The 25,403-nt window shown below is 45.6% G+C and overlaps 1 protein-coding gene across 6 annotated transcripts in view; it reads left to right on the top strand.

The window, feature by feature from the left end:
- Nucleotides 1-25,403, top strand: part of PCDH11X (protocadherin 11 X-linked) — a 1,835,932-nt gene that overhangs the window by 1,408,959 nt on the left and 401,570 nt on the right. For all 6 annotated transcript variants that reach the window (XM_068249999.1, XM_068249997.1, XM_068249998.1 and 3 more), the window contains one exon: nucleotides 24,944-25,142. In XM_068249999.1, coding sequence (XP_068106100.1) covers nucleotides 24,944-25,142 — 199 coding nt within the window. The remainder of the gene's footprint in view (nucleotides 1-24,943; nucleotides 25,143-25,403) is intronic.

The following is a 25,403-nucleotide window of genomic DNA, read 5'->3' as shown; positions in this document are numbered from 1 at the left end:
AGACCTTTTCACCTTGTATGTGAACCTTAAGTGACAAGAAATGGAGATACACAATCCTATCCATCCTCCTACTCCTAAAAATAAAGTTTTCAAGATATCAAACATTTTTAAGTTGTGTTTAGAAACTTAAAAAGGTAGATTTATTGTTTTGTCTTTGCTGAAGAACAGTCTTTCCATGTCTCAAAGAGCTAAAATTTTTATCTATCCCCTGCACTCAGAAGCTGTTCTCTGTCAGGCAAGAGTTGTATAGCTGAAATTCCTTATTATTTGTGTGCATGGCACTGTACATACACATGTCTATCTCATCACGTCACATGTATTTAAATTTTGTTTGCAGTAAAAAGCCATGACACATTTTTTGATGCGCAAAAAGGTACTTAATCATGTCTCCGGGTGTTGCATTGAGTGCAATGTCATGTGCTAAAAATTGTACTTAGTTAGTAGCACCACATACTGTTGTGTTAGGCAGCATTTACACGTAATAATGCAAATTATGCACATTGGATTTTGCATTTTTTTATTTTTCCGGTTTTGTCCTTAACCTTCCTGGGGGTAAGCCCGAGCTGAGCTCGGGCTATGCCGCGCAGGAGGATTTCTCAGGCCCTGCTGGGCCGATTCGCATAAATTTTTTTGGTACATGCAGCTAGCACTTTGCTAGCACTGCTCGATCGCCGCCGCCACCTGCCGATTAGCTGCCGATCGCCGCGCCAGACCCCCCCCCCAGACCGCGTGCGCTGCCTGGCCAATCAGTGCCAGGCAGCGCTGAGGGGTGGATCGGGACTCCCTTAGACATCTGTGGCGACGGGGGAAGCCCTTCAGGAAATCCCGTTCTTTGAACGGGATTTCCTGATCAAAGATCGCCGGAGGCGATCGAAGCGGGCGGGGGGATGCTGCTGTACAGCGGCTATCATGTAGCGAGCCCTAGGCTCGCTACATGATTTAAAAAAAAAATTAAAGAAACAGTGCTGTGCTGCCCCCTGGCGGATTCTAATAGACCGCCAGGAGGGTTAAGGTGGCCACACACGATACAATAAAATGATCCGATCTTATGGCAATTCGATAAAAACGATCCGATCTCCCGAAAAAAATCGAAATTTTTTTTTTCATTTGACTGAAAAATCTGATCGGATTTCCCATTTTCTTCAATTTGTATTGATCCAGAATGCCAGATATTTTTCTTCAATCTTTCTACAGATTGTATGGTGTGTGTTAGATTGTCAATTTATCAATATACACACCCTAGTAATTTTCTTAGTTTCCAATCATTTTTATCACAATTGAGGAAAAAATTGAACATAGGTGTGTGGTACATTGGTCATATTTTTGAGTTGCTAATGATTCTGAGTGGATACAAATATTATGCTAATTGTATGCAAATATATACAACTTCGAAATTGAACCTAGTGGTTTACTGCTTTGTGCATTTGCAAAAAGCTGCAGAGCATAATGTCCCAATGTCCATCTTTAATCCACCGCTCCGCCCACTAGCAGAAGTGGTCACAGGCACTTCTGGGATTGGTCCTAGAGAAGCACCTATGACCTCTCCCTTTACGGGGCGGGGCTACGGACTGAAGCTGGACATCAGGACACCAGGTAAGTGTAATACTGTTCATTTCATAATTTAAAAAAAGAACCGCTAATCGGAAGTGCTGTACATTTTACTGCAAATTGGAGAGTAACGTGATCGCAATCACCCTAGAAATCGCTGCACATACACTGGTGCCATTTAAAGAGGAACTCCAGTAAAAATAATGTAATTAAAAAAGTGCTTCATTTTTACAATAATTATGTATAAATGATTTAGTCAGTGTTTGCTCATTGTAAAATCTTTCCTCTCCCTGATTTACATTCTGACATTTATCACATGGTGACATTTTTCAAGGGATGGTCATAGTCAGCCAACTTCGCTACGCTGGAACTACGCCTAGTTTTACGCAATTACACTTCGCCAAACTACGGCTTCGAAATCAAATATTTGCTTCGTATGCATTTCGTAGACTACGCATTAATATACCGTACGCAATTACGCGTAGTGTGAAGCGTATTGTATGCGGATGCTTATGCCGTATGCAGAATTTTACGCATTATTCCCTCTGGTAAATGCTTTCACCTCAAACTCTTCTATGCGTTCATTACCCTTTCTAATGCGTACATTTGGAGTCATACAGTCGCATGCGGAAAATTAGTAAGTAACGCATGCGTAGTTAACGTGTTCGTAGTTCACTACGCAATACACATGTTAACTATGCATAGTGGGCATAAGCTATGTGTAACGGTACTTCGCTACACGTAAGTTCGTAAGCGTAGTTTTGAAACGGCACCTACAAACTACGATGCGTACATTTGCACTGGCGTAGTTTCTGCTCATCCCTGCATTTTTCTGCTGGCAAGTGATGTCAGTGGAAGGAGATGCTGCTTGCTTTTTTGGCTGTTGGACCCAGCAGTAAACAGCTGTTATTTCCCACAATGCAATGACATTCACAGACAGGAAACTGCCAGGAGTACCACGGTCCTCAGAGTTTCTTTGTGGGAGGGGTTTCACCACAATATCAGCCATACAGCGCCCCCTGATGGTCTGTGTGTGAAAAGGAATAGATTTCTCATGTAAAAGGGAGTATCAGCTACTGATTGGGATGAAGTTCAATTCTTGGTTACGGTTTCTCTTTAAAGTGATGCAGCGATTCCTAGTTGGTTCCAAGTCTAGTAATGTAAAGAGAGTGCCAAATAAATATGGCATATTTTATAAAATTATAATCTAGTAATCATGTAACCGTATAACATTACACAAGGACTTGCGTAGCACGGATATATGTCAATGCGGTGTGCTGAATGGAAGGTGGAGTTTGCAGTAAGTGCATAATACTATTATACCCTTGTAAAGAAAATTAAATTCATATACAATATAAGTTGCAAAGATACCAATTTAGTGTAAAATATACTGTAGAGTATTTATATCCCACGGCAATCACGCAGGATATAATATGCAGCACACTGTTATTATACTATATACATCACATTCATATCATGTACCTATTATGTTCTGTTATGTATTATATATACACACTATTACTATTACAGTAGCTTATCATTTGTGTTATAAAGTAAGTGCATGTTGAAATAGAGTTGTTTTATTCATCTCAATTAAAGTGTATGGATGGTTTCCCAGCCCCCTCTGCTACCCCGAATAAGGCATGTGGGAAGGAAAATAGCAGAACGGATCCGATTTCTTACTTTGTTGTATCTGCTTGAGAAATACAACTTTTAAGTTTTCTAACTACAAACTGGTAGATGGGAGTGTTCCTGTTGTGATCTGCCTTGCTTGATTACTCTGTTATTGAGGGCTTGTTTCCACTGTTGCGACGCGATTTCGGCCGCATTCCGACGCTTGTAAAAACGCATGCGGATGCGTTTCCACATGCGTTTTTACCCGCGATTTCGCATGCGATTTCGCATGGCAGGGTGCCATGCAAAATTAACCATGACACTGCCAGGGCTAAATAAAATTGAAAAAGGTGCGGAATCGCACGCGAAATCGCGGGTAAAAACGCATGTAACAAACGCATGCGTTTTTACTATTAAATACATTAGCGGCGATTCGCACGGATTCCCGACGCAGGCGAAATCGTTGGCTCTTTTGTGCGTTTTTTTCACGCTGAAAAAAACGCACCTCAACAACGCTACAGTGGAAACAGGCCCATCCACTTGTATTACACGTGCGGATCTGCATGCGTTGGACGCATGCAGATTCGCGATAGTGGAAACGAGCCCTCACAGAGTACATAGTCATGTCACTGACTGTCCTCAGAGGAGCTCACACTCTAATCCTACCATAGTCATAGTCTAATGTCCTACCATATTATTATTATGTATTTATATAGCACTGACATCTCCTGCAGCACTTTACAGAGTACATAGTCATGTCACTGACTGTCCTCAGAGGAGCTCACACTCTAATCCTACCATAGTCATAGTCTAATGTCCTACCATATTATTATTATGTATTTATATAGCCCTGACATCTCCTGCAGCACATTACAGAGTACATAGTCATGTCACTGACTGTCCTCAGAGGAGCTCACACTCTAATCCTACCATAGTCATAGTCTAATGTCCTCCCATATTATTATTATGTATTTATATAGCACTGACATCTCCTGCAGCACTGTACAGAGTACATAGTCATGTCACTGACTGTCCTCAGAGGAGCTCACACGCTAATCCTACCATAGTCATAGTCTAATGTCCTACCATATTATTATTATGTATTTATATAGCACTGACATCTCCTGCAGCACATTACAGAGTACATAGCCATGTCACTGACTGTCCTCAGAGGAGCTCACACTCTAATCCTACCATAGTCATAGCCTAATGTCCTACCATATTATTATTATGTATTTATATAGCACTGACATCTTCTGCAGCACATTACAGAGTACATAGTCATGTCACTGACTGTCCTCAGAGGAGCTCACAATCTAATCCTACCATAGTCATAGTCTAATGTCCAAACCATATTATTATTATGTATTTATACAGCACTGACATCTTCTACAGCACTTTACAGAGTACATAGTCATGTCACTGACTGTCCTCAGAGGAGCTCACACTCTAATCCTACCATAGTCATAGTCTAATGTCCTACCATATTATTACTATGTATTTATATGGCCCTGACATCTTCTGCAGCACATTACAGAGTACATAGTCATGTCACTGACTGTCCTCAGAGGAGCTCACTCTCTAATCCTACCATAGTCATAGTCTAATGTCCTACCATATTATAATTATGTATTTATATAGCACTGACATCTTCTGCAGCGCTGTACAGAGTACATAGTCATGTCACTGACTGTCCTCAGAAGAGATCACACTCTAATCCTACCATAGTCATAGTCTAATGTCCTACCATATTATTAGTATGTATTTATATAGCACTGACATCTTCTGCAGCACATTACAGAGTACATAGTCATGTCACTGACTGTCCTCAGAGGAGCTCACAATCTAATCCTACCATAGTCATAGTGTAATGTCCTACCATATTATTATTATGTATTTATATAGCACTGACATCCTCTGCAGCACATTACAGAGTACATAGTCATGTTACTGACTGTCCTCAGAGGAGCTCACACTTTAATCCTACCATAGTGTTATGTCCTACCATATTATTATTATGTACTAGCTGATTGCCCGGCGTTGCCCGTGTATGTATTTGGCTGGTGTTGGCTCCGCCTACTTTTTCTAACCCTAGCATACAATTACTCACTGACCAAGTTTGTGACCTTTGCGGTCTTTGGTATCAATAATCTGCAGTGAAATGAAACAAATCTGATTGGCTGTGTGTGGCTCCACCCCCTTTTCTGAATTTGAACCCCAGTCACCCAATAACCAACTGTACCAGGTTCCAGGCCTGTGCCATTATCAGTTCAAGAATGGTAGCAATTAAATATTCCCCTTGAAAAGCAACAGGTGACGTTTGATTCACTTTTGTAGGCCCCACCCCCTTTTCTGAATATTAATCCCAGTCACCCAGTGACCAACTGTGCAAAGTTTAAAAACCCTGATAACAGAATGGCTGCAGTTTACATTTTCCCAGTGAAATTTGTATTTGTCTCCACCCACTGATGACCCGGCGTTGCCCGGGTATGTATTTGACTGGTGTTGGCTCCGCCCACTTTCTAACCCTAACACACAAACACTCAATGACCAAGTTTGTGAGCTTTGGGGTCCTTGTCATCAATAATTTGTATATTCCCATAGAAATTAAACAAATCAGATAGGCTGTTTGTGGCTCCACCCCTCTCCAGCATTTGAACCCCAGTCACCCAATGACCAACTGTAGCAGGTTTGAGGCATCTGCTATTAACAGTGTAAAAATGGCAGCAATTGAAATATTCCACTTGAAAATCAACAGGTGAATTTTGATCGGCCATTATAGGCTCCACCCACTTCCCTGAATATTAATTTCAGTCACTCAGTGACCATCTGGGCAAAGATTGGGAACCCTGAAATAAACAGTGCAAGAAGGGCTGCAGTTTACACTTTCCCAGTGAAATTTGTTTTTGGCTCCACCCACTTTTTGTAACCTGGACACAAGGTCCCTAATCAATGCCCAAGTTTGTGAGTTTTGGGGTCCTTGGCATCAATAATTTGTATTTTCCCATGAAATGAAACAAATCTGATTCACTGTTTGTGGCTCTGTCCCCTTTTCTGAATTTGAACCTCAGTGACCCAATGACCGACTGTACCAGGTTTGAGGCTTGTGCCATTAACAGTGCAAGAATGGCAGCAATTTTAATATTCTCCTTGAAAAGTGACATGTGATTTTTGATTGGCATTTTTAGGCTCCTCCCACCTTTCTGAATATTAATCCCAGTCACCCTGTAACCAGCTATGCAAAGTTTGAGAACCCTACCATTAACAGTGAAGAAGGGCTGCACTTTACAAATTCCCAGAAAAATCTGTTTTTAACTCCACCCACTTTTTGTAACCTTGACACACAGTCACTACTCAATGACCACGTTTGTAAGCTTTTGGGTTCCTGGCATCAAAATTGTGCTAATGGAAGAAGTTTATCCAGCAAAGAAATCTGGCTGTTTTTGGCTCCGCCCCTTTACTGAATTTGAACCCCAAACACTTAACGACCGACTGTAGCAGGTTTGAAGCCTCTGCTATTAACAGTGTGAGAATGGCTGCAGTTTCAATATTCCCCTTGAAAATCAATAGGTGAATTTTGATTGGCTCTTCTAGGCGCCACCCACTTTTCCGAATATTAATCCCAGTCCCTCAGTGACCAACTGTGTGAAGTTTGAGAACCCTGCCATTAACAGTGTAAGAAAAGCTGAAGTTTACATTTCCCCATGTAAAAAGTTAGTTGTTTTTGGCTCCGCCCACTATTTCTAATCTTGACATACAGTCACTTAATGACCAAGTTCGTGAGCTTTGGGGTCTTTGTCATCAATAAGTTGCATTTTGCCATTGAAATTAAACAAATCTGATTGGCTGTTTTTGGCCCGCTCCCTTCAGAATTTAAACCCCAGTCTCCCAGTGACTGACTGTAGCAGATGTTAGGCCTCTGCCATTCAGAGTGCATGAATGGCAGCAATGTAAATATTCCCCTTGACAATCAAAAGGTGAATTTTGATTGGCTGCTGTAGGCTCCACCCACTTATCTGAATATTAGTCCCAGTCACCCAGTGGCCAACTGTGTCACATTTGAGAACCCTGCCAATAACAGAATGGCTGAAATCAACCTAACAAATCTGATTGGCTGTTTGTGGCTCCACCCCTTTGGACCCCAGTCACCCAATGACTGACTGTATCAGGTTTGAGGCTTCTGCCACTAACAGTGTGAGAATGGTAGCAATGTGAATATTCCCCTTGAAAATCAATAGGTACATTTTGATTGGCTGTTGTAGGCTCCACCCACATTTCTGAATATTCATCCCAGTCACCCAGTGGCCAATTGTGTAAAGTATGGGAACCCTGCAATGTAAAAAATGAAGTTGTTGGCACCGCCCCCTTTTTCTAACCTTGACATACAGTCACTCAGTTATCAAGTTTATCAGCTTTGGGGTCCTTGGTATCAATACTTTGTATATTCCCATTGAAAAATAAACAAATCTGGCTGTTTGTGGCTCCGCCCCCTTCCTGAATTTGGACCCTAGTCACCCAGTGACCAACTGTACCAGGTTTGAGGCATCTGCTTTTACCAGTATAAGAGAATGGTAGCAGATGAAATATTCCCTTTGAAAATCAAAAGGTGAATTTTTATTGGCTGTTGTAGGCTTCCCCCACCTTCCAAAATCTTAATCTGTCACCCAATGACCAACTGTGCAAAGTTTGAGAACCCTGCCATTAACGGTGTAAGAATGGCTGCAGTTTATATTTTCCCAGTAAAAGTTGTTTTGGCTCCGCCCACTTTTTGTAACCTTGACACACAGTCACTCAATGACCAAGTTTGTGAGCTGTCAGGTTCCTGGCATCAAAAATGTGTGAATGGAAGCAGTTTATCAACCAAGGAAATCTGATTGGCTGTATGTGGCCCTGCCCCTTTAGTGAATTTGGACCCCAGTCACCCAATGACCGACTGTAGCAAGTTTGAAGCCTCTGCCATTAAAAGTGTAAGAATAGCAAAAGTTTAAATATTCCCCTTGAAAATCAACAGGTGAATTTTGATTGGCTGTTGTAGGCTCCACCCATTTTCTTGAATCTTAATCGCATTCACCCAGTGACCAAGTGTGCCAAGTTTGAGAACTCTGTGATTAACAGTCTAAGAATGGCTGCAGTTTACATTTTCCCATTTAAAATGAACGGCCGAAATTTGATTGGCTGTTGTATGCTCCGCCCACTTTTCCTGGATTTGTAACCTCGGTCACCAAGTGACCAACTGTGCCATGTGTGAGGACTCTGGCTTGATTACTGTGAGAATGGCAGCCTTTTACATTTTTTCCATTGACTTGAATGGGTGGAATCTTATTTGCTGTTTGTAGCTCCTCCCAGGTGTGCAGGGGGGCCGCGAGACCCCCAGAACATATCATCCCAGGTAGTAAGGGATCTGTGTACCAAGTTTCGTTCAAATCGGTCAAGCCGTTTTCGCGTGATCGCGGCACATACACACACACACACATACACACATACACACACACACACACACACACACATCCGATTTTATATATATAGATTTATATAGCACTGGCATCTTCTGCAGCACATTACAGAGTACATAGTCATGTCACTGACTGTCCTCAGGGGAGCTCACCATCTAATCCTACCATAGTGTTATGTCCTACCATATTATTATTATGTATTTATATAGCACTGACATCTCCTGCAGCACATTACAGAGTACATAGTCACGTCACTGACTGTCCCCAGAGGAGCTCACAATCTAATCCTACCATAGTCATAGCCTAATGTCCTACCATATTATTATTATTATGTATTTATATAGTACTGACATCTTCTGTAGCACATTACAGAATACATAGCCATGTCCTCAGAGGAGCTCACAATCTAATCTAGACCTCCAATGAGGATTAAAGTTCGTGTCGGCCAGGGACGCTACATTTACATGTTATAATGAATTACAATAGTCTTAACTTGCGCATGATCACACTACGCCATATAGGATACTATGGGGGGTTTTCTGGAGGCTGGCTCCAAAGGCCAGCCTCCAGCTCTGTAGCCCACCCCCAGCATAATTATGCAACATTCCTTTTTAAAGAGTAACTGTCAGGCTGCAGAAGCTAATTTAAACCTCTATTCTCCTGTGTTAAACAGTTTAGAAGGAAGCCATAAAGCCATTAGTGAAGATAAAAATCTCAGTTACCTTTGATGTGTGCTTATCAGAAAGGCTGTTATAGAACCATAAGGACGCAAGCCGCATACTAAACTGCAAAGCATTCTGGGGCCCTCCCCTCGGCTGCTAATGAGACGTTACAGAGCTTGTAATCAGTCCAGCGCGTGGCACAGATAAATCTCGGGGCAGAGTACACTGCAGGAGTCAGCTATTGTTCCTAGCCACATGGCTCATTAATATTCACTGCACAGTGGCCTCAATTCATGGAGTTTTATCAAACACTTTATCAGACGTTTGATAAATGTTTGATAAATTACCTCATGGGTAAAATCTAATTTTGAATTCACTAAGGTGTTATATATTTATCGAATGTTTTACCGATAAAACGTTCAACAAATATATAACACCTTAGTGAGATTTTACCCATGAGGTAAATTATCAAACGTTTGATAAAGTGTTTGATAAACGTTTGATAATGCTCCGTAAATTGAGGCCACTGTGTTGTTCAAGTACGAGCTTATCTGTGATCAGGAAGCAGGCAGGACATGACGACACATTTGACAGAAAAACATGGAGCCTGCCATGAGCTGTCAGGAGCATCATTCTCTGCATATACTATATACAAATTCTGTGAAATCCAAACGTGGACAGTGAAATGCATATGTAATGTAAGTACAGCCAATCTTTAGCTACTGATATATGTGTTTATTTTCTCTGAGACCTTATACCTAACAGCTCCTCTTTAAAGAGATGGGAAATCTCCTGTGAATACACTGCAGCCACAGAGCTGGAGGCGGGCTCAAGAGCTGGAGGCTGGGCTATGGAGCAGGAAACCCAGCCTCCAGAAATAACTATTTTGAATATTTTGTGATGGGGCGGGGCCTTCACCTTATATGAGCTGGTGAACAAAGAAAAATGCAGCTATTGTAATTCTGTATAAAGCATATAGTTAGTATCCCTGACCGGGTTGTAACTATAAATTATGTATTCCCCCAGCAAAACTCTGAAGGGGTGGGGCCCCAAATGCTCAGACCCTTTTCCTTGCCTATCTCTTGTGATCCGCGCAGCCTGGGGGCCCATCTCACAAGGGTCATAAAACAAATGTGGACATCGTAATCTTCACACCCATAACAAGTGTAGCCACACAAAATCCTGATCTGAAGGATGGACCCAGTTCTAGGACATAGTGAAGTAATAGTTGGGGACCCCATTACAGGGCCGAGGCAAAGGCAAGAGAGGCTTCAGCCTCAGGGCGCCGTGTAGGAGGGGCACACACAAGGCTGGGCCGAGGCAGAGGCGAGAGAGGCTCCAGCCTCAGGGCGCATTGTAGGAGGGGGCACACAACTCACTCAGCTATCATACCCATATTGTGTTTGAAGCAGAGAGAAATAAGAAATGGGGATACATGGCAGTGACTGCAAGCCAGATAACTAGATATTAAGGTGTTAGGAGGGTTGGGGGCCCTGGGGCACCTTTACTCTAATAGCAATCAGTATGCGACGGCTGGGGTGGGAGGAATGGAGGGGCGCACTTAGGTGTCTCAGCCTTGGGTGCTGGAGGACCTTGTCCCGCCTCTGACCCAGTACAGTTCTGGGCCCCCCTGCAAGGGACACTAACTTTTATTTACACTGGAGGTGTGCTTCTTGTTGGGCATTGTGACTGGTTACATACCTCCTAACTTTTTGAGATGACAAAGAAGGACACTTAAGCCACACCCCTGCCACATCCCTGATCACGCCCCCATCACACCCCTTGCCATGCATACTATAAAGAATTCATAAGAAAAATATGTTGTTTTATACTTTAAAAGCACACTGGTCCTTTCTATCCTGGGTCATTATCCTTCGTATTAACATTTTAAAATGAGTAATATTTCAATTCAAAGGATGGAAGTAAAGTTGAGTCACTCAACCACATTTCTTTAGTAGAGAAATATATATATTTACATAGAAAGAGGGACAGAGTCCTGAAAGAGGGACAAATAAGGAGGAAAGAGGGACAGGGCTCCCAAAGAGGGACAGTTGGGGGCTATGTGGTTAACCCTTGTCTGATTGTGTTGTGCTGCTATGGAGTTAATGGCCTGGGCAGAAGTATGGCTATACATTACACCGCACCTCGGCGAACGTGCCAATTATTGCTGTATACGTCGTGCCACTTACGATGGTTGAAAACCGTGATCGGTAAAGGCTGGATTTAATTGCAATGTGCAATCTTGGCTGAAGTGCCTGTAACTATAATGTAAATTATATACAATATTCATATCCTAAATATCAGCTCTTTTTCAAGTTGAAAAACACACCTGTGATATTGCAGCAAATATAACGATTAAATGATGGGTAACGACTGTTTATGCAAACGTGAAACGTTTAAACAGTCACTATAAAGCGAGAAAATGTAATTTTCAGATATCAGAAGTGGAAAATGCAATAGTACTTCTATTAAACAGTGTTAAAAGCACTCAATCGGCAAACTGTGACATATTAGCGTTTTCGCGGTACATAATAACATACCCAGCTGATCATTCGCAGAAATCATGACAGTGTTTATCGTAGTTTTAGAAAAAACACAAATTAGAGTCCAGTTAAAAAGTTTTGGGTATGGTGGGATTCTTCCCCCAAAACATTCCCCATATAAGTCTCCCCTTATCTATTTTTTTATATATAAAATCTTTTAAGCACTCAACAAACAATAGCTAGATTAAAGTGGTCTGAAAGCCAGCATTTCTACTTTGCTCTGAAAGATTCCTCGTAGTTTGAAAACTACTATCCCAGATTTTTTTTTAGCAGCACATCACTGAAATTATTAAACAAAGCACTTTGTCCTGGTATTCAGCTTCAAATCCACATCCAAACTGGAGATAACAGTATCTTTGTTTACATTCCAATGTTATTACAATAGGTGTCAGTGTAAGGCTCCCTGCACACTGCAAATCCGTTTTCCGATTCCGATTCCGATTCCGATTCCGATTCCGTTTCCGATTTTCCTTGAATACATTCAACAGAAAAACGGATCAAAAAACGCAGCATGCAGTTAAGATTAAAAATCTGAATCGGAATCGGATGTAAAAACAGATTAAAAATCTGAATCTGAATCTGATTTGCTTGCAGTGTGCAAGAGGCCTAACAGGGGAAAATGAGCTCTCTGTGAATCTCTCTGTGCTTCACACACAAACACAGCTCAGAATAACTCATTAGCAGATGTTAATATATAATAAAAAGCAGTTTGAATAAAACGCAATGACAGCTTTTAGGGCACGATAAACTACACTTTGCAAACTTGTAATTTGTAGACAGACAATATTACTTGTGCACAAAAGCAAATATGAGAACTGTATTAGTAATTTTTATTGACTGTTATGTCGGAGTTTAGACCACTTTAAGCAATAAAAGCATGATCAAGGTTAATGTAATCAGGAAATTATTTTAACTGATTTTTTTGTTTGTTGGTTTGTGCTTGAGGCTGGGAGCACACTGGGCAGCGCAGGTTCACTTTTGTATGTATTTGATGCATTTGGATTTGGCTTTTTTTTAAAGTGGATCCGAAATGAACTTTTACACATTGCATAATTGTGTTCCTTTCCTATTGTTTATAGGGCATTCCTCAAGCCAAATACTTTTTTGTTTTTTGTTTTAATACTGTAATTCCCTATAAACTAAAAAAGCCTCGCCCACAGGTTTCAGAGAGCCTTGGCAGTAGCAAGGGCTCATGGGAGCTCAGTCTGGGCAGGAGGAGGGGGAGGTGTTACTAGCCATTGATTTCAGAGGCAGAGGGGAGGAGGGAGGAGGAGAGGGGATTAGGCTGATGGCTCAAGGTACAGATAAGCCTGCCTCTGTGTAATGTTTACAAACAACATGGCTGCCGTCATTGTATCACAGGAAGAAATAATCATATTCTATTAAAACTCTTTGCAGCTAGATTTGCTGTGTAAACTATCTAAACTTTAGATAAGATATATAGACAAGTTACTTGTTATAGTTTGTTTTTCATCTCGGATCCGCTTTAAGTGCCGACAATTTTCAAAATCACCCTAAAAGCTCTTGTGCAATGATTCCCTATGAGAGAGTTCACATCTGAGTGGTTCGACTCCGATTCGCTCACCAAAGCGCTGCCTGTACCATTTTTGGGGCGATTTGCCTCAATGGCAGGAATAGGGAAGTCGCAAAACGCTTTAAAAAGCGCTTTGTATAGCAATTTCCTCAGCACTTTAAAGAATAAATACATTGTATTTATTATTTTCTGGGTCAAAGAGTTCATTGATTTGCGACAGGAAGTGAAAAAACAAATCGTTTTGCTAAAGCGCTTTACAAAAAATCACAATGCACAGGTAAGCGCCAGGAGGCGCTAAAAATAATCGAGAGGCAGAGGCAGAGCTACAGCCATTAGCCCTGCCTCACCAGGAAGTGATCCCCGTGCTGCACAGAGGGGATTTGGGGGATAAGGGACCCCCGTTCAGCGGCGGTATAGCGGCGTTTTAGCAGGGGCAAACATGCCCCCTGCTATATATAAGAGAATCAGCAAGATTTATTCTCACTTCAGATTCTCTTTAATGAGGCAACAGCAGTAGTGTGCACACAGCTCTGGGTGTCAGTGGGCTGTGGAGTGTCACACAAAAAAAAAAAAACATTGTAAACTGATGTGCTAGTCCTCAAAAGTGCTGTTTGGAGTGCTGTCACAGCAAGTGAGGAACAAGAACACAGGCCTAGCTAATGCTTTCCCTACCTATCTGCAGCAAGTCTGACCCTGCTCTCACTAAAAGTCAGCAGCCAGCAGAAAATTGATCCAATATGGCCACCGCAAGCGCTTTTTGATAGGGGGGTGGGGGGTCCAGGAAGGGGTGCTAGCTGATTGGTTGCCATGTGTCTGCTGTGACTGTGAGGTAAGTGGTCAAAGTTTAGATCAACGATGATGTATAGGGGGGCGGGTCAAACACGCCAAATGTCCGCTGTTTGCCGTGAATGCGCACAGCGGATGTTCGCAGAATACAGCTCGACGGCAATCAGTTCGGGCCATGTCTATTTGGAAATCGCGTTAGGGTAGCATAGTGGTATGCTGTAAATTGGTCAGGATAGCAAGGGGAACGGCGTGACAATTGGGGTGGTGGCATCAAAGCTTTTCTGGGGGGCCTTATGAATTGTAGTTAGTTACACCACTGGTGTGGTCCTGATTTTCAGGATGATCTCAGGAAACCACGGAGATCGGGATGGGGACGTGAGAGGCTTCTGCAGGATACACAGGCTGCAGGTATCCTCTTTCCTTGAAATTAAGCCATCCCCTGAAATTAAGCCATCCCCTGAAAGTAAGCCCTAGTAGGAATTTTGAGCATACTCGAAACATAAGCCCTACGGTAAGTATCTTATTTTTTTAAATTCACCTCGGGTTCCCTTTAAACAAAAAAAAAGAAAATATTTGTCTATTCAGGACATAATATTTCCAGTTCAGTGATATTGTATTGGGAGAGTAAAACAAACAAGACAAAATCCCTGTAGATGCACCACAATCACCCCCACAAGTACTATTTTATACTCAGGGATATGATCAAAAACTCAGGAAACCAAAAATTGCAAAATGTACTTTTTCTTTTAATATTCCAATAAGTGCAGAAATTTGTATACAATATCTTCAATCACGTGGTAAAGTGCATATAATTTGTAGAAAAGGCAACATCGATTTGTTTCGGGTTCACGACCCTTCTTCAGGCCTTTATACATACAATGAATATCTGCACGATCTAAGTATACAACGCTATCTCATCTGGACAACAATTAAAGCGGATCCGTGATGAAAAACAAACTATAACAAGTAACTTGTCTATACATCTTATCTAAAGTTTTTAGATAGTTTACACAGCAAATCTAGCTGCAAACAGATTGAATAGAAAATGATTATTTCTTCCTGTGATACAATGACAGCAGCCATGTTGTTTGTAAACATTACACAGAGGCAGGATTATCTGTATCTTGAGCACTCAGCCTGTGAAAAAAACCTACCCCCCCCCTTCCTTCCTCCTCCCCTCTGCCTCTGAAATCAATGGCTAGTAACACCACCTCCTCCTCCTGCCCAGACTGAGCTCCCATGAGCCCTTGCTACTGCCAAGGCTCTCTGAAAACCTGTGGGTGTGGTTTATATAGTTTTTAGGGAATTAGAGTATTAAAACAAAAAAGTATTTGGCTTGAGGAAAGCCCTATAAACAATAGGAAAGGAACACAATTATGCAATGAGTAAAAGTTCATCTCGGATACACTTTAAAGAGAATCTGTATTGTTAAAATCGCACAAAAGTAAACATACCAGTGCGTTAGGGGACATCTCCTATTACCCTCTGTCACAATTTCGCCGCTCCTCGCCGCATTAAAAGTGGCTAAAAACAGTTTTAAAAAGTTTGTTTATAAACAAACAAAATGGCCACCAAAACAGGAAGTAGGTTGATGTACAGCATGTCCACACATAGAAAATACATCCATACACAAGCAGGCTGTATACACCCTTCCTTTTGAATCTCAAGAGATCATTTGTGTGTTTCTTTCTCCCTGCAGTTCTCATGCACTGAAGTTTTAGGCAGCTCTTTTTTCTCCTGCAAACAGCTTTGCCCTTGTCTGTAATTCTTCAGTATGTGAAAGCCCAGCCAGCTCAGAGGAGGATTTATCCAGCTTGTAAAAGATAAGAGAAGAGAGACGCTGCCCTAATCTAAATAATACACAGGCAGTGTGCATAGAGGGGCCTGGAAGGGGGAATTCATAGCAGAACCACAACACTGAAGAACTTGGCAGCCTTCCAGACACAGGCCGACAAGTCTGACAGGGGAAAGATACATTGATTTATTACAGAGACTGTGATAGTAGAAAGTGCTGCAGTAAGCCAAAACACATTAGAATAGCTTTTGGAACTTGTAGGATGATAAAAAACAGGATGCAATTTTTGTTACGGAGTCTCTTTAAGCCAGGATAGACCACCAACAGAAGTTCAAAAATGAGGCTGCATGGAAGCAGGCTGTACAGTTCAGGCTGTCTCATATTGGCATTACTTTTCCTAATCCTAATCTCATCCCAGCAGGGGTCTGACGCGTCTTTAGCATAAGGTAACATCTTTCACTAGAAGCGTAATGAAATGTTTGAGGCAGACTAACCGTCCCCCATTAGGTTGCCTCTTTATTCCGTCTAATGTTTATGTCTTTTATGATTAGTATGAAAGACAGAATTTTAATTGGTGGTGGTTGTCAGAAAGAAGATGGGGGGGATGATAATGAAGATCTCGTGTTTGGCCCTAAAACGTCACCGGGAGCTGCGTCTGTCTCTGTGTGAGCTTCAGATAGCGGGGTGCTTTAATCGCAGAGGTTTATGATGCCGTATATGGTTATGTGACAAGGTGACTGAATGCAAATGTTGCCGCTTCCCTTAATGAAATAGTGGTAAACAGGAATATTCCTCAACTTCTTAAAATGATGTTTCAGTGTGTGCGTTCACTGCTATTGTCTCTGTGCTCCATCTTCAAGCCTGTACCTATCAGTGTCTTGTACTGCCATGCCCCCTCCTTCCAACCTGCACCTATCAGTGTCTTATACTGCCATGCCCCCTCCTTCTAGCCTGCACCTCTCAGTGTCCTGTGCTGCCATGCCCCCTCCTTCCAGCCTGCACCTATCAGTGTCCTGTGCTGCCATGCCCCCTTCTTCCAGCCTGCACCTATCAGTGTCCTGTGCTGCCATGCCCCCTCCTTCCAGCCTGCACCTATCAGTGTCATGTGCTGCCATGCCCCCTTCTTCCAGCCTGCACCTATCAGTGTCCTGTGCTGCCATGCCTCCTCCTCCCAGCCTGCACCTATCAGTGTCCTGTGCTGCCATACCCCCTTCTTCCAGCCTGCACCTATCAGTGTCATGTGCTGCCATGCCTCCTCTTTCCAGCCTGCACCTATCAGTGTCCTGTGCTGCCATGCCTCCTCCTTCCAGCCTGCCCCTATCAGTGTCCTGTGCTGCCATGCCTCCTCCTTCCAGCCTGCCCCTATCAGTGTCCTGTGCTGCCATGCTTTCTCCTTCCAGCCTGCACCTATCAGTGTCTCTGTGCTGCCATGCCTCCTCCTTCCAGCCTGCACCTATCAGTGTCTTGTACTGCCATGCCCCCTCCTTCCAGCCTGCACCTATCAGTGTCCTGTGCTGCTATGCCTCCTCCTTCCAGCCTGCACCTATCAGGTTCTTGTACTGCCATGCCCCCTCCTTCCAGCCTGCACCTATCAGTGTCCTGTGCTGCCATGCCTCCTAATTCCAGCCTGCATCTATCAGTGTCCTGTGCTGCCATGCCTCCTCCTTCCAGCCTGCATCTATCAGTATCCTGTGCTGCCATGCCCCCTCCTTCCAGCCTGCATCTATCAGTGTCTTGTACTGCCATGCCCCCTCTTTCCAACCTGCACCTATCAGTGTCCTGTGCTGCCATGCCCCCTCCTTCCAGCCTGCATCTATCAGTGTCTTGTACTGCCATGCCCCCTCTTTCCAGCCTGCACCTATCAGTGTCCTGTGCTGCCATGCCTCCTCCTTCCAGCCTGCACCTATCAGTGTCCTGTGCTGCCATGCCTCCTCCTTCCAGCCTGCACCTATCACTGTCTTGTACTGCCATGCCTCCTCCTTCCAGCCTGCAACTATCAGTGTCCTGTGCTGCCATGCCCCCTCCTTCCAACCTGCATCTATCAGTGTCCTGTGCTGCCATGCCTCCTCTTTCCAGCCTGCACCTATTAGTGTCTTGTACTGCCATGCCCCCTCCTTCCAGCCTGCAACTATCAGTGTCCTGTGCTGCCATGCCTCCTCTATCTTCCAGCCTGCACCTATCAGTGTCCTGTGCTGCCATGCCTCCTCCTCCCAGCCTGCACCTATCAGTGTCCCAGTGCTGCCATGTCTCCTCCTTCCAGCCTGCACCTATCAGTGCCTTGTACTGCCATACCTCCTCCTTCCAGCCTGTACCTATCAGTGCCTTGTACTGCCATGCCTCCTCCTTCCAGCCTGCACCTATCAGTGCCTTGTGCTGCCATGCCTCCTCCCTCCAGCCTGCCCCTATCAGTCTCATGTGCTGCCATGCCTCCTCCTTCCAGGGTGCACCTATCAGTGTCCTGTGCTGCCATGCCTCCTCCTTCCAGCCTGCCCCTATCAGTGTCCTGTGCTTCCATGCCTCCTCCTCCCAGCCTGCACCTATCAGTGTCCTGTGCTGCCATGCCTCCTCCTTCCAGCCTGCACCTATCAGTGTCCTGTGCTGCCATGACTCCTCCTTCCAGTCTGCACCTATCAATGTCCTGTGATGCCACGCCTCCTCCTCCCAGCCTGCACCTATCAGTGTCCTGTGCTGCCATGCCTCCTCATCCCAGCCTGCACCTATCAGTGTCCCTGTGCTGCCATGTCTCCTCCTTCCAGCCTGCACCTATCAGTGCCTTGTACTGCCATACCTCCTCCTTCCAGCCTGTACCTATCAGTGCCTTGTACTGCCATGCCTCCTCCTTCCAGCCTGCACCTATCAGTGCCTTGTGCTGCCATGCCTCCTTCTTCCAGCCTGCACCTATCAGTGTCCTGTGCTGCCATGCCTCCTCCTCCCAGCCTGCACCTATCAGTGTCCTGTGCTGCCATACCCCCTTCTTCCAGCCTGCACCTATCAGTGTCATGTGCTGCCATGCCTCCTCTTTCCAGCCTGCACCTATCAGTGTCCTGTGCTGCCATGCCTCCTCCTTCCAGCCTGCCCCTATCAGTGTCCTGTGCTGCCATGCCTCCTCCTTCCAGCCTGCCCCTATCAGTGTCCTGTGCTGCCATGCTTTCTCCTTCCAGCCTGCACCTATCAGTGTCTCTGTGCTGCCATGCCTCCTCCTTCCAGCCTGCACCTATCAGTGTCTTGTACTGCCATGCCCCCTCCTTCCAGCCTGCACCTATCAGTGTCCTGTGCTGCCATGCCTCCTCCTTCCAGCCTGCACCTATCAGTCTCTTGTACTGCCATGCCCCCTCCTTCCAGCCTGCACCTATCAGTGTCCTGTGCTGCCATGCCTCCTAATTCCAGCCTGCATCTATCAGTCTCCTGTGCTGCCATGCCTCCTCCTTCCAGCCTGCATCTATCAGTATCCTGTGCTGCCATGCCCCCTCCTTCCAGCCTGCATCTATCAGTGTCTTGTACTGCCATGCCCCCTCTTTCCAACCTGCACCTATCAGTGTCCTGTGCTGCCATGCCCCCTCCTTCCAGCCTGCATCTATCAGTGTCTTGTACTGCCATGCCCCCTCTTTCCAGCCTGCACCTATCAGTGTCCTGTGCTGCCATGCCTCCTCCTTCCAGCCTGCACCTATCAGTGTCCTGTGCTGCCATGCCTCCTCCTTCCAGCCTGCACCTATCACTGTCTTGTACTGCCATGCCTCCTCCTTCCAGCCTGCAACTATCAGTGTCCTGTGCTGCCATGCCCCCTCCTTCCAACCTGCATCTATCAGTGTCCTGTGCTGCCATGCCTCCTCTTTCCAGCCTGCACCTATTAGTGTCTTGTACTGCCATGCCCCCTCCTTCCAGCCTGCAACTATCAGTGTCCTGTGCTGCCATGCCTCCTCTATCTTCCAGCCTGCACCTATCAGTGTCCTGTGCTGCCATGCCTCCTCCTCCCAGCCTGCACCTATCAGTGTCCCAGTGCTGCCATGTCTCCTCCTTCCAGCCTGCACCTATCAGTGCCTTGTACTGCCATACCTCCTCCTTCCAGCCTGTACCTATCAGTGCCTTGTACTGCCATGCCTCCTCCTTCCAGCCTGCACCTATCAGTGCCTTGTGCTGCCATGCCTCCTCCCTCCAGCCTGCCCCTATCAGTCTCATGTGCTGCCATGCCTCCTCCTTCCAGGGTGCACCTATCAGTGTCCTGTGCTGCCATGCCTCCTCCTTCCAGCCTGCCCCTATCAGTGTCCTGTGCTTCCATGCCTCCTCCTCCCAGCCTGCACCTATCAGTGTCCTGTGCTGCCATGCCTCCTCCTTCCAGCCTGCACCTATCAGTGTCCTGTGCTGCCATGACTCCTCCTTCCAGTCTGCACCTATCAATGTCCTGTGATGCCACGCCTCCTCCTCCCAGCCTGCACCTATCAGTGTCCTGTGCTGCCATGCCTCCTCATCCCAGCCTGCACCTATCAGTGTCCCTGTGCTGCCATGTCTCCTCCTTCCAGCCTGCACCTATCAGTGCCTTGTACTGCCATACCTCCTCCTTCCAGCCTGTACCTATCAGTGCCTTGTACTGCCATGCCTCCTCCTTCCAGCCTGCACCTATCAGTGCCTTGTGCTGCCATGCCTCCTCCCTCCAGCCTGCACCTATCAGTGTCCTGTGCTGCCATGCCTCCTCCTTCCAGCCTGCACCTATCAGTGTCCTGTGCTGCCATGCCTCCTCCTTCCAGCCTGCCCCTATCAGTGTCTCTGTGCTGCCATGCCTCCTCCTCCCAGCCTGCACCTATCAGTGTCCTGTGCTGCCATGCCTCCTCCTTCCAGCCTGCCCCTATCAGTGCCCTGTGCTGCCATGCCTTCTCCTTCCATTCTTCCCCTATCAGTGTCCTGTGCTGCCATGCCTCCTCCTCCCAGCCTGCACCTATCAGTGTCCTGTGCTGCCATGCCTCCTCCTTCCAGCCTGCACCTATCAGTGTCCCTGTGCTGCCATGCCTCCTCATCCCAGCCTGCACCTATCAGTGTCCCTGTGCTGCCATGTCTCCTCCTTCCAGCCTGCACCTATCTGTGTCCTGTGCTGCCATGCCTCCTCCGTCCAGCCTGCACCTATCAGTGCCTTGTACTGCCATGCCTCCTCCTTCCAGCTTGCACATATCAGTGTCCTGTGCTGCCATGCCTCCTCTATCTTCCAGCCTGCACCTATCAGTATCCTGTGCTGCCATGCCTCCTACTCCTTCCAGGGTGCACCTATCAGTGTCCTGTGCTGCCATGCCTCCTCCTTCCAGCCTGCCCCTATCAGTGTCCTGTGCTGCCATGCCTCCTCCTCCCAGCCTGCCCCTATCAGTGTCCTGTGCTGCCATGCCTCCTCCCTCCAGCCTGCACCTTTCAGTGTCCTGTGCTGCCATGCCTCCTCCTTCCAGCCTGCACTTATCAGTGTCCTGTGCTCCCATGCCTCCTCTACCTTCCAGCCTGCACCTATCAGTGTCCTGTGCTGCCATCAGGGCTGGTTTAAGCAACAATGGGGCCCCAGGGCAAAATAAACCTGCCCCCCCCCCCCCCCCAACAGATACCCCGGAACAAAAATCGGCATTAAGGGACCTTTTTTGCAGCTGGTATAGTCAGGGTGTGAAGCCCCAATCAGTCGGAGCTCCACATTCTGGCTACCCCAGCCTGCATGGGGACAAGGAGTTAAAAAGTTTCAGGAGGGGGGACCCCACATGATTTTTTTTTAAAAAAAATTCCCACACTCTAAACATAAAAAAAAAAATTGGGAAAATAGGAAAAAATGCCAGGGATCTTCATACAGCCATATTGCGGCTGTATAGCAATCAGTGGCCAAAGCGCTGCGGCTGCGTATAGACCCCCTGGAAACCCCGTCAGGAAATGTATTGCGCTTTCGTTTGATGCATGTAAAATTACACTACCGTTAGGTTTGCTACTAAAAGTGACATTTACCGCATTTAAAAGTATACTTTTTTCCTTCGAAACTTTAAAATCGATTTTCTCAAAAACTATAAGGTCTTTTTGAAAAATAGTTTTTTTTCCTCTTATTCCCAATGATCTCCTTAACATATCCTGCAAATTTAGGGTGTCAAGCATTTAAGGTGGATTTGCTATTAAATATTAAAGTCGGCAGGTTTTTAAATGTGTATTTTTTTTCCTTTGAAACTTTAAAATCGATTTTCTCAAAAACTATCCTTCTAAAGGTCGATTTGAATTTTTTTTCCTCTTGTAGCCACTGGGGGCCCCTACAAGCTTTGGGGCCCTGGGGCAATTGCCCCCTTTGCCTCTATGGTAGCGCCGGCCCTGACTGCCATGCCTCCTCTATCTTCTAGACTGCACCTATCAGTGCCTTGTACTGCCATACCTCCTCCTTCAGGCCTGTACCTATCAGTGACCTGTGCTGCCATGCCTCCTCCTTCCAGCCTGTACCTATCAGTATCCTGTGCTGCCATGCCTCCTCCCTCCAGCCTGCACCTATCAGGGTCCTGTGCTGCCATGCCTCCTCCTTCCAGTCTGCACCTATCAGTGTCCTGTGCTGCCATGTCTCCTCCTTCCAGCCTGCACCTATTAGTGTCCTGTGCTGCCATGCCTCCTCCTTTCAGCCTGCACCCATCAGTGTCCTGTGCTGCCATGCCTCTTCCTTCCAGCCTACACCTATCAGTGACCTGTGCTGCCATGTCTCCTCCTTCCAGCCTGCACCAATCAGTGCCCTGTGCTGCCATGCCTTCTCCTTCCAGCCTGCACCTATCAGTGGCCTGTGCTGCCATGTGTTCTCCTTCCAGCCTGCACCCATCAGTGTCCTGTGCTGCCATGCCTTCTCCTTCCAGCCTGCACCTATCAGTGTCCTGTGCTGCCATGCCTCCTCCTTTCAGTTCCAGCCTGCACCTATCAGTTTCCTTTGCTGCTATGCCTCCTCCTTCCAGCCTGCACCTATCAGTGTCCTGTGCTGCCATACCCCCTTCTTCCAGCCTGCACCAATCAGTGTCCTGTGCTGCCATGCCCCCTCCTTCCAGCCTGCACCTATCAGTGTCCTTTGCTGCCATGCCTCCTCCTACCAGCCTGCACCTATCAGTGTCCTGTGCTGCCATGCCTCCTTCTTCCAGCCTGCACCTATCAGTGTCCTTTGCTGCCATGCCTCCTCCTTCCAGCCTACACCTATCAGTGTCTCTGTGCTGCCATGCCTCCTCCTTCCAGCCTGCACCTATCAGTGTCCTGTGTTGCCATGCCCCCTCCTTCCAGCCTACACCTATCAGTGTCTCTGTGCTGCCATGCCCCCTCCTTCCAGCCTGCACTTATCAGTGCCCTGTGCTGCCATGCCTCCTCCTCCCAGCCTGCACCTATCAGTGTCCTGTGCTGCCATGCCCCCTCCTTCCAGCCTGCACCTATCAGTGTCCTGTGCTGCCATGCCCCCTCCTTCCAGCCTGCACCTACCAGTGTCCTGTGCTGCCATGCCCCCTCCGCACACGTTTGCCTCAGGCGGCAAAAAGTCTAAAACCGGCCCTGATCACACACCTGAAACAAGCATGTGGATAATCTTACCATTTTTGTCATAAATATCTGATCTGCATGCTTGTTCAGGATCTATGGCTGAAAGTATTAGAGGAAGAGGTACAGCAGGACAGCCGGGCAACAAATATTGTTTAAAAATAAGTAAATATGTCGCCTCCATATGGTTTGCTTTAATATCCTACGCGTGGCTGATATTGGAGATTAGGAGTTACATCTTTGCATTTGGGCAGTTTTAAATCTTCATTAATGCTTCTCAAATCTTAACGTAGAAACATCCGGGCCCAGGCCAGGACATGGCCTCATTCCTGAGCACCACTTTCCCACTGGGCAGTCACGTTTTCTTCCTTTCTAAGTTATGTGCTGTTTAATATTCCTCCTATCAAACTCTAATTATTGCAATAAAAGGTTAGGCTCTGAGTAGATGGAGGCTTTGATCATTCATTTCAGCATGAATAATGAAAAATGTGTGGTGTTCTTTCTGCCTACTTATGCTCCAAGTTCCCCGTAGAGATAAAACCTCTCGGCAAATTGCAGGCCTTCCATAGCCTGAGAGCTCCCACCTAAACTCCTGCCACCGCTTCGGGCGTAACTGCGAGCAAAATACACCGTTCTGTCCATGGAACAAAGCAAGGCGGCCATTACTATACAGCTAAATGTGGATGAATACAGAGAGCCTGGCGCTCCTGAAATCTCTCCGCCAACCTACATGTCATATCCAGGACTTGGTGTGGGCAATTGGGACGCACAATATTACATTAGAACTTGTTTAGTCAGTGTTTCCCCAAAGTAAATTCTTTGTACCGTGAGAACTGCATTACTCTTAAAGGACACCCAAGGTGAAAATCAACGAATAAAATAACAATTGTATTTATCCTCCTACTCCTAAAAATGACTTTTTAAGATATTCCACAGTTTTATATTTAAATCTACTTTTTAAGGTTTCACTGTTTTGTTTTTGCTCAGTGACACATTCATTGAAGTATGCCAGAGCTAAAATCTATGATCTATTGACCCTTCTTATCTCTTTCCTGCTCTCAGAAACCATTATTTGCTAGGAAAGTGTTTTATAGTTGTAATTTCTTATCAGTGAGGGTCACACTGTAGTCTGACCCAGTCCTGACTCAGACAGGAAGTGCCACTTACATACCTGATGTTTAACTCTATCAGGCAGAGAAAGAAAAAAAAGGACACAGCCTAGTTATTTGTGTGCTAGGCACTGTACATACCCATGTCTATCTCTTCATGTCACATGTCACTTCTGGTATCCTTTAACAGCTTTATTGTTGGCAGGAAGTGGCCATAAAAATGAATTAGTGCTTCTTTTCAGCACTGCATTTGCAGTAATGTTAATATGGACATTTATGTATTTAATCTTCCGTGTTATTAAAAAAAAATAAAAATACAAATCTTTTTTCACTAGTGCAAAGTGTACTTTAAACAGTTACTCTGACTGCAGCTGACGTGGCATTTTTTCTCTCCTTTGCTCGCAGGTCCAGCGCCGTGTCACGTTTCATCTCCCGGATGGTTCCCAGGAGAGCTGCAGCGATAGCGGATTAGGAGATCAGGAGCCCAGCAGTAGCTCCAACGCCCCTCATCCATTGCCCCTCGGATTCGGCCAGGAGGAGTACTACGAACAGACCTCAGCCAATAGCAGAACGGAGGGAGACGGGAACTCCGACCCGGAGTCCAGTGAGTAACTTCCCCCCTCTTACATGACTTCTGTGTTTTCATGCTACTTGTAGATACTTCTCTGGCTTTCAAAGAACATCCATGCGGAGGACTGAACATTTGTATTGGAGTCATAAGTTGGCATTTCCTGAGTATCTTGTGTGTAATATTCAACTCTTGTGGATGTAGCTAACATTTTGTAGAAATTTAGGAGGTTCCGATAGATGACAATGGAATGTATTGTAACAGTTTCCCACAGGCAGGATTCTGTCTTTATCTGCA

Source organism: Hyperolius riggenbachi, chromosome 8 (assembly GCF_040937935.1).
Source record: "Hyperolius riggenbachi isolate aHypRig1 chromosome 8, aHypRig1.pri, whole genome shotgun sequence".
NCBI classification, from domain to species: domain Eukaryota; kingdom Metazoa; phylum Chordata; class Amphibia; order Anura; family Hyperoliidae; genus Hyperolius; species Hyperolius riggenbachi.
Note: the sequence above shows the minus strand (reverse complement) of the source record. Positions and strands in the feature narration are given on the sequence as shown.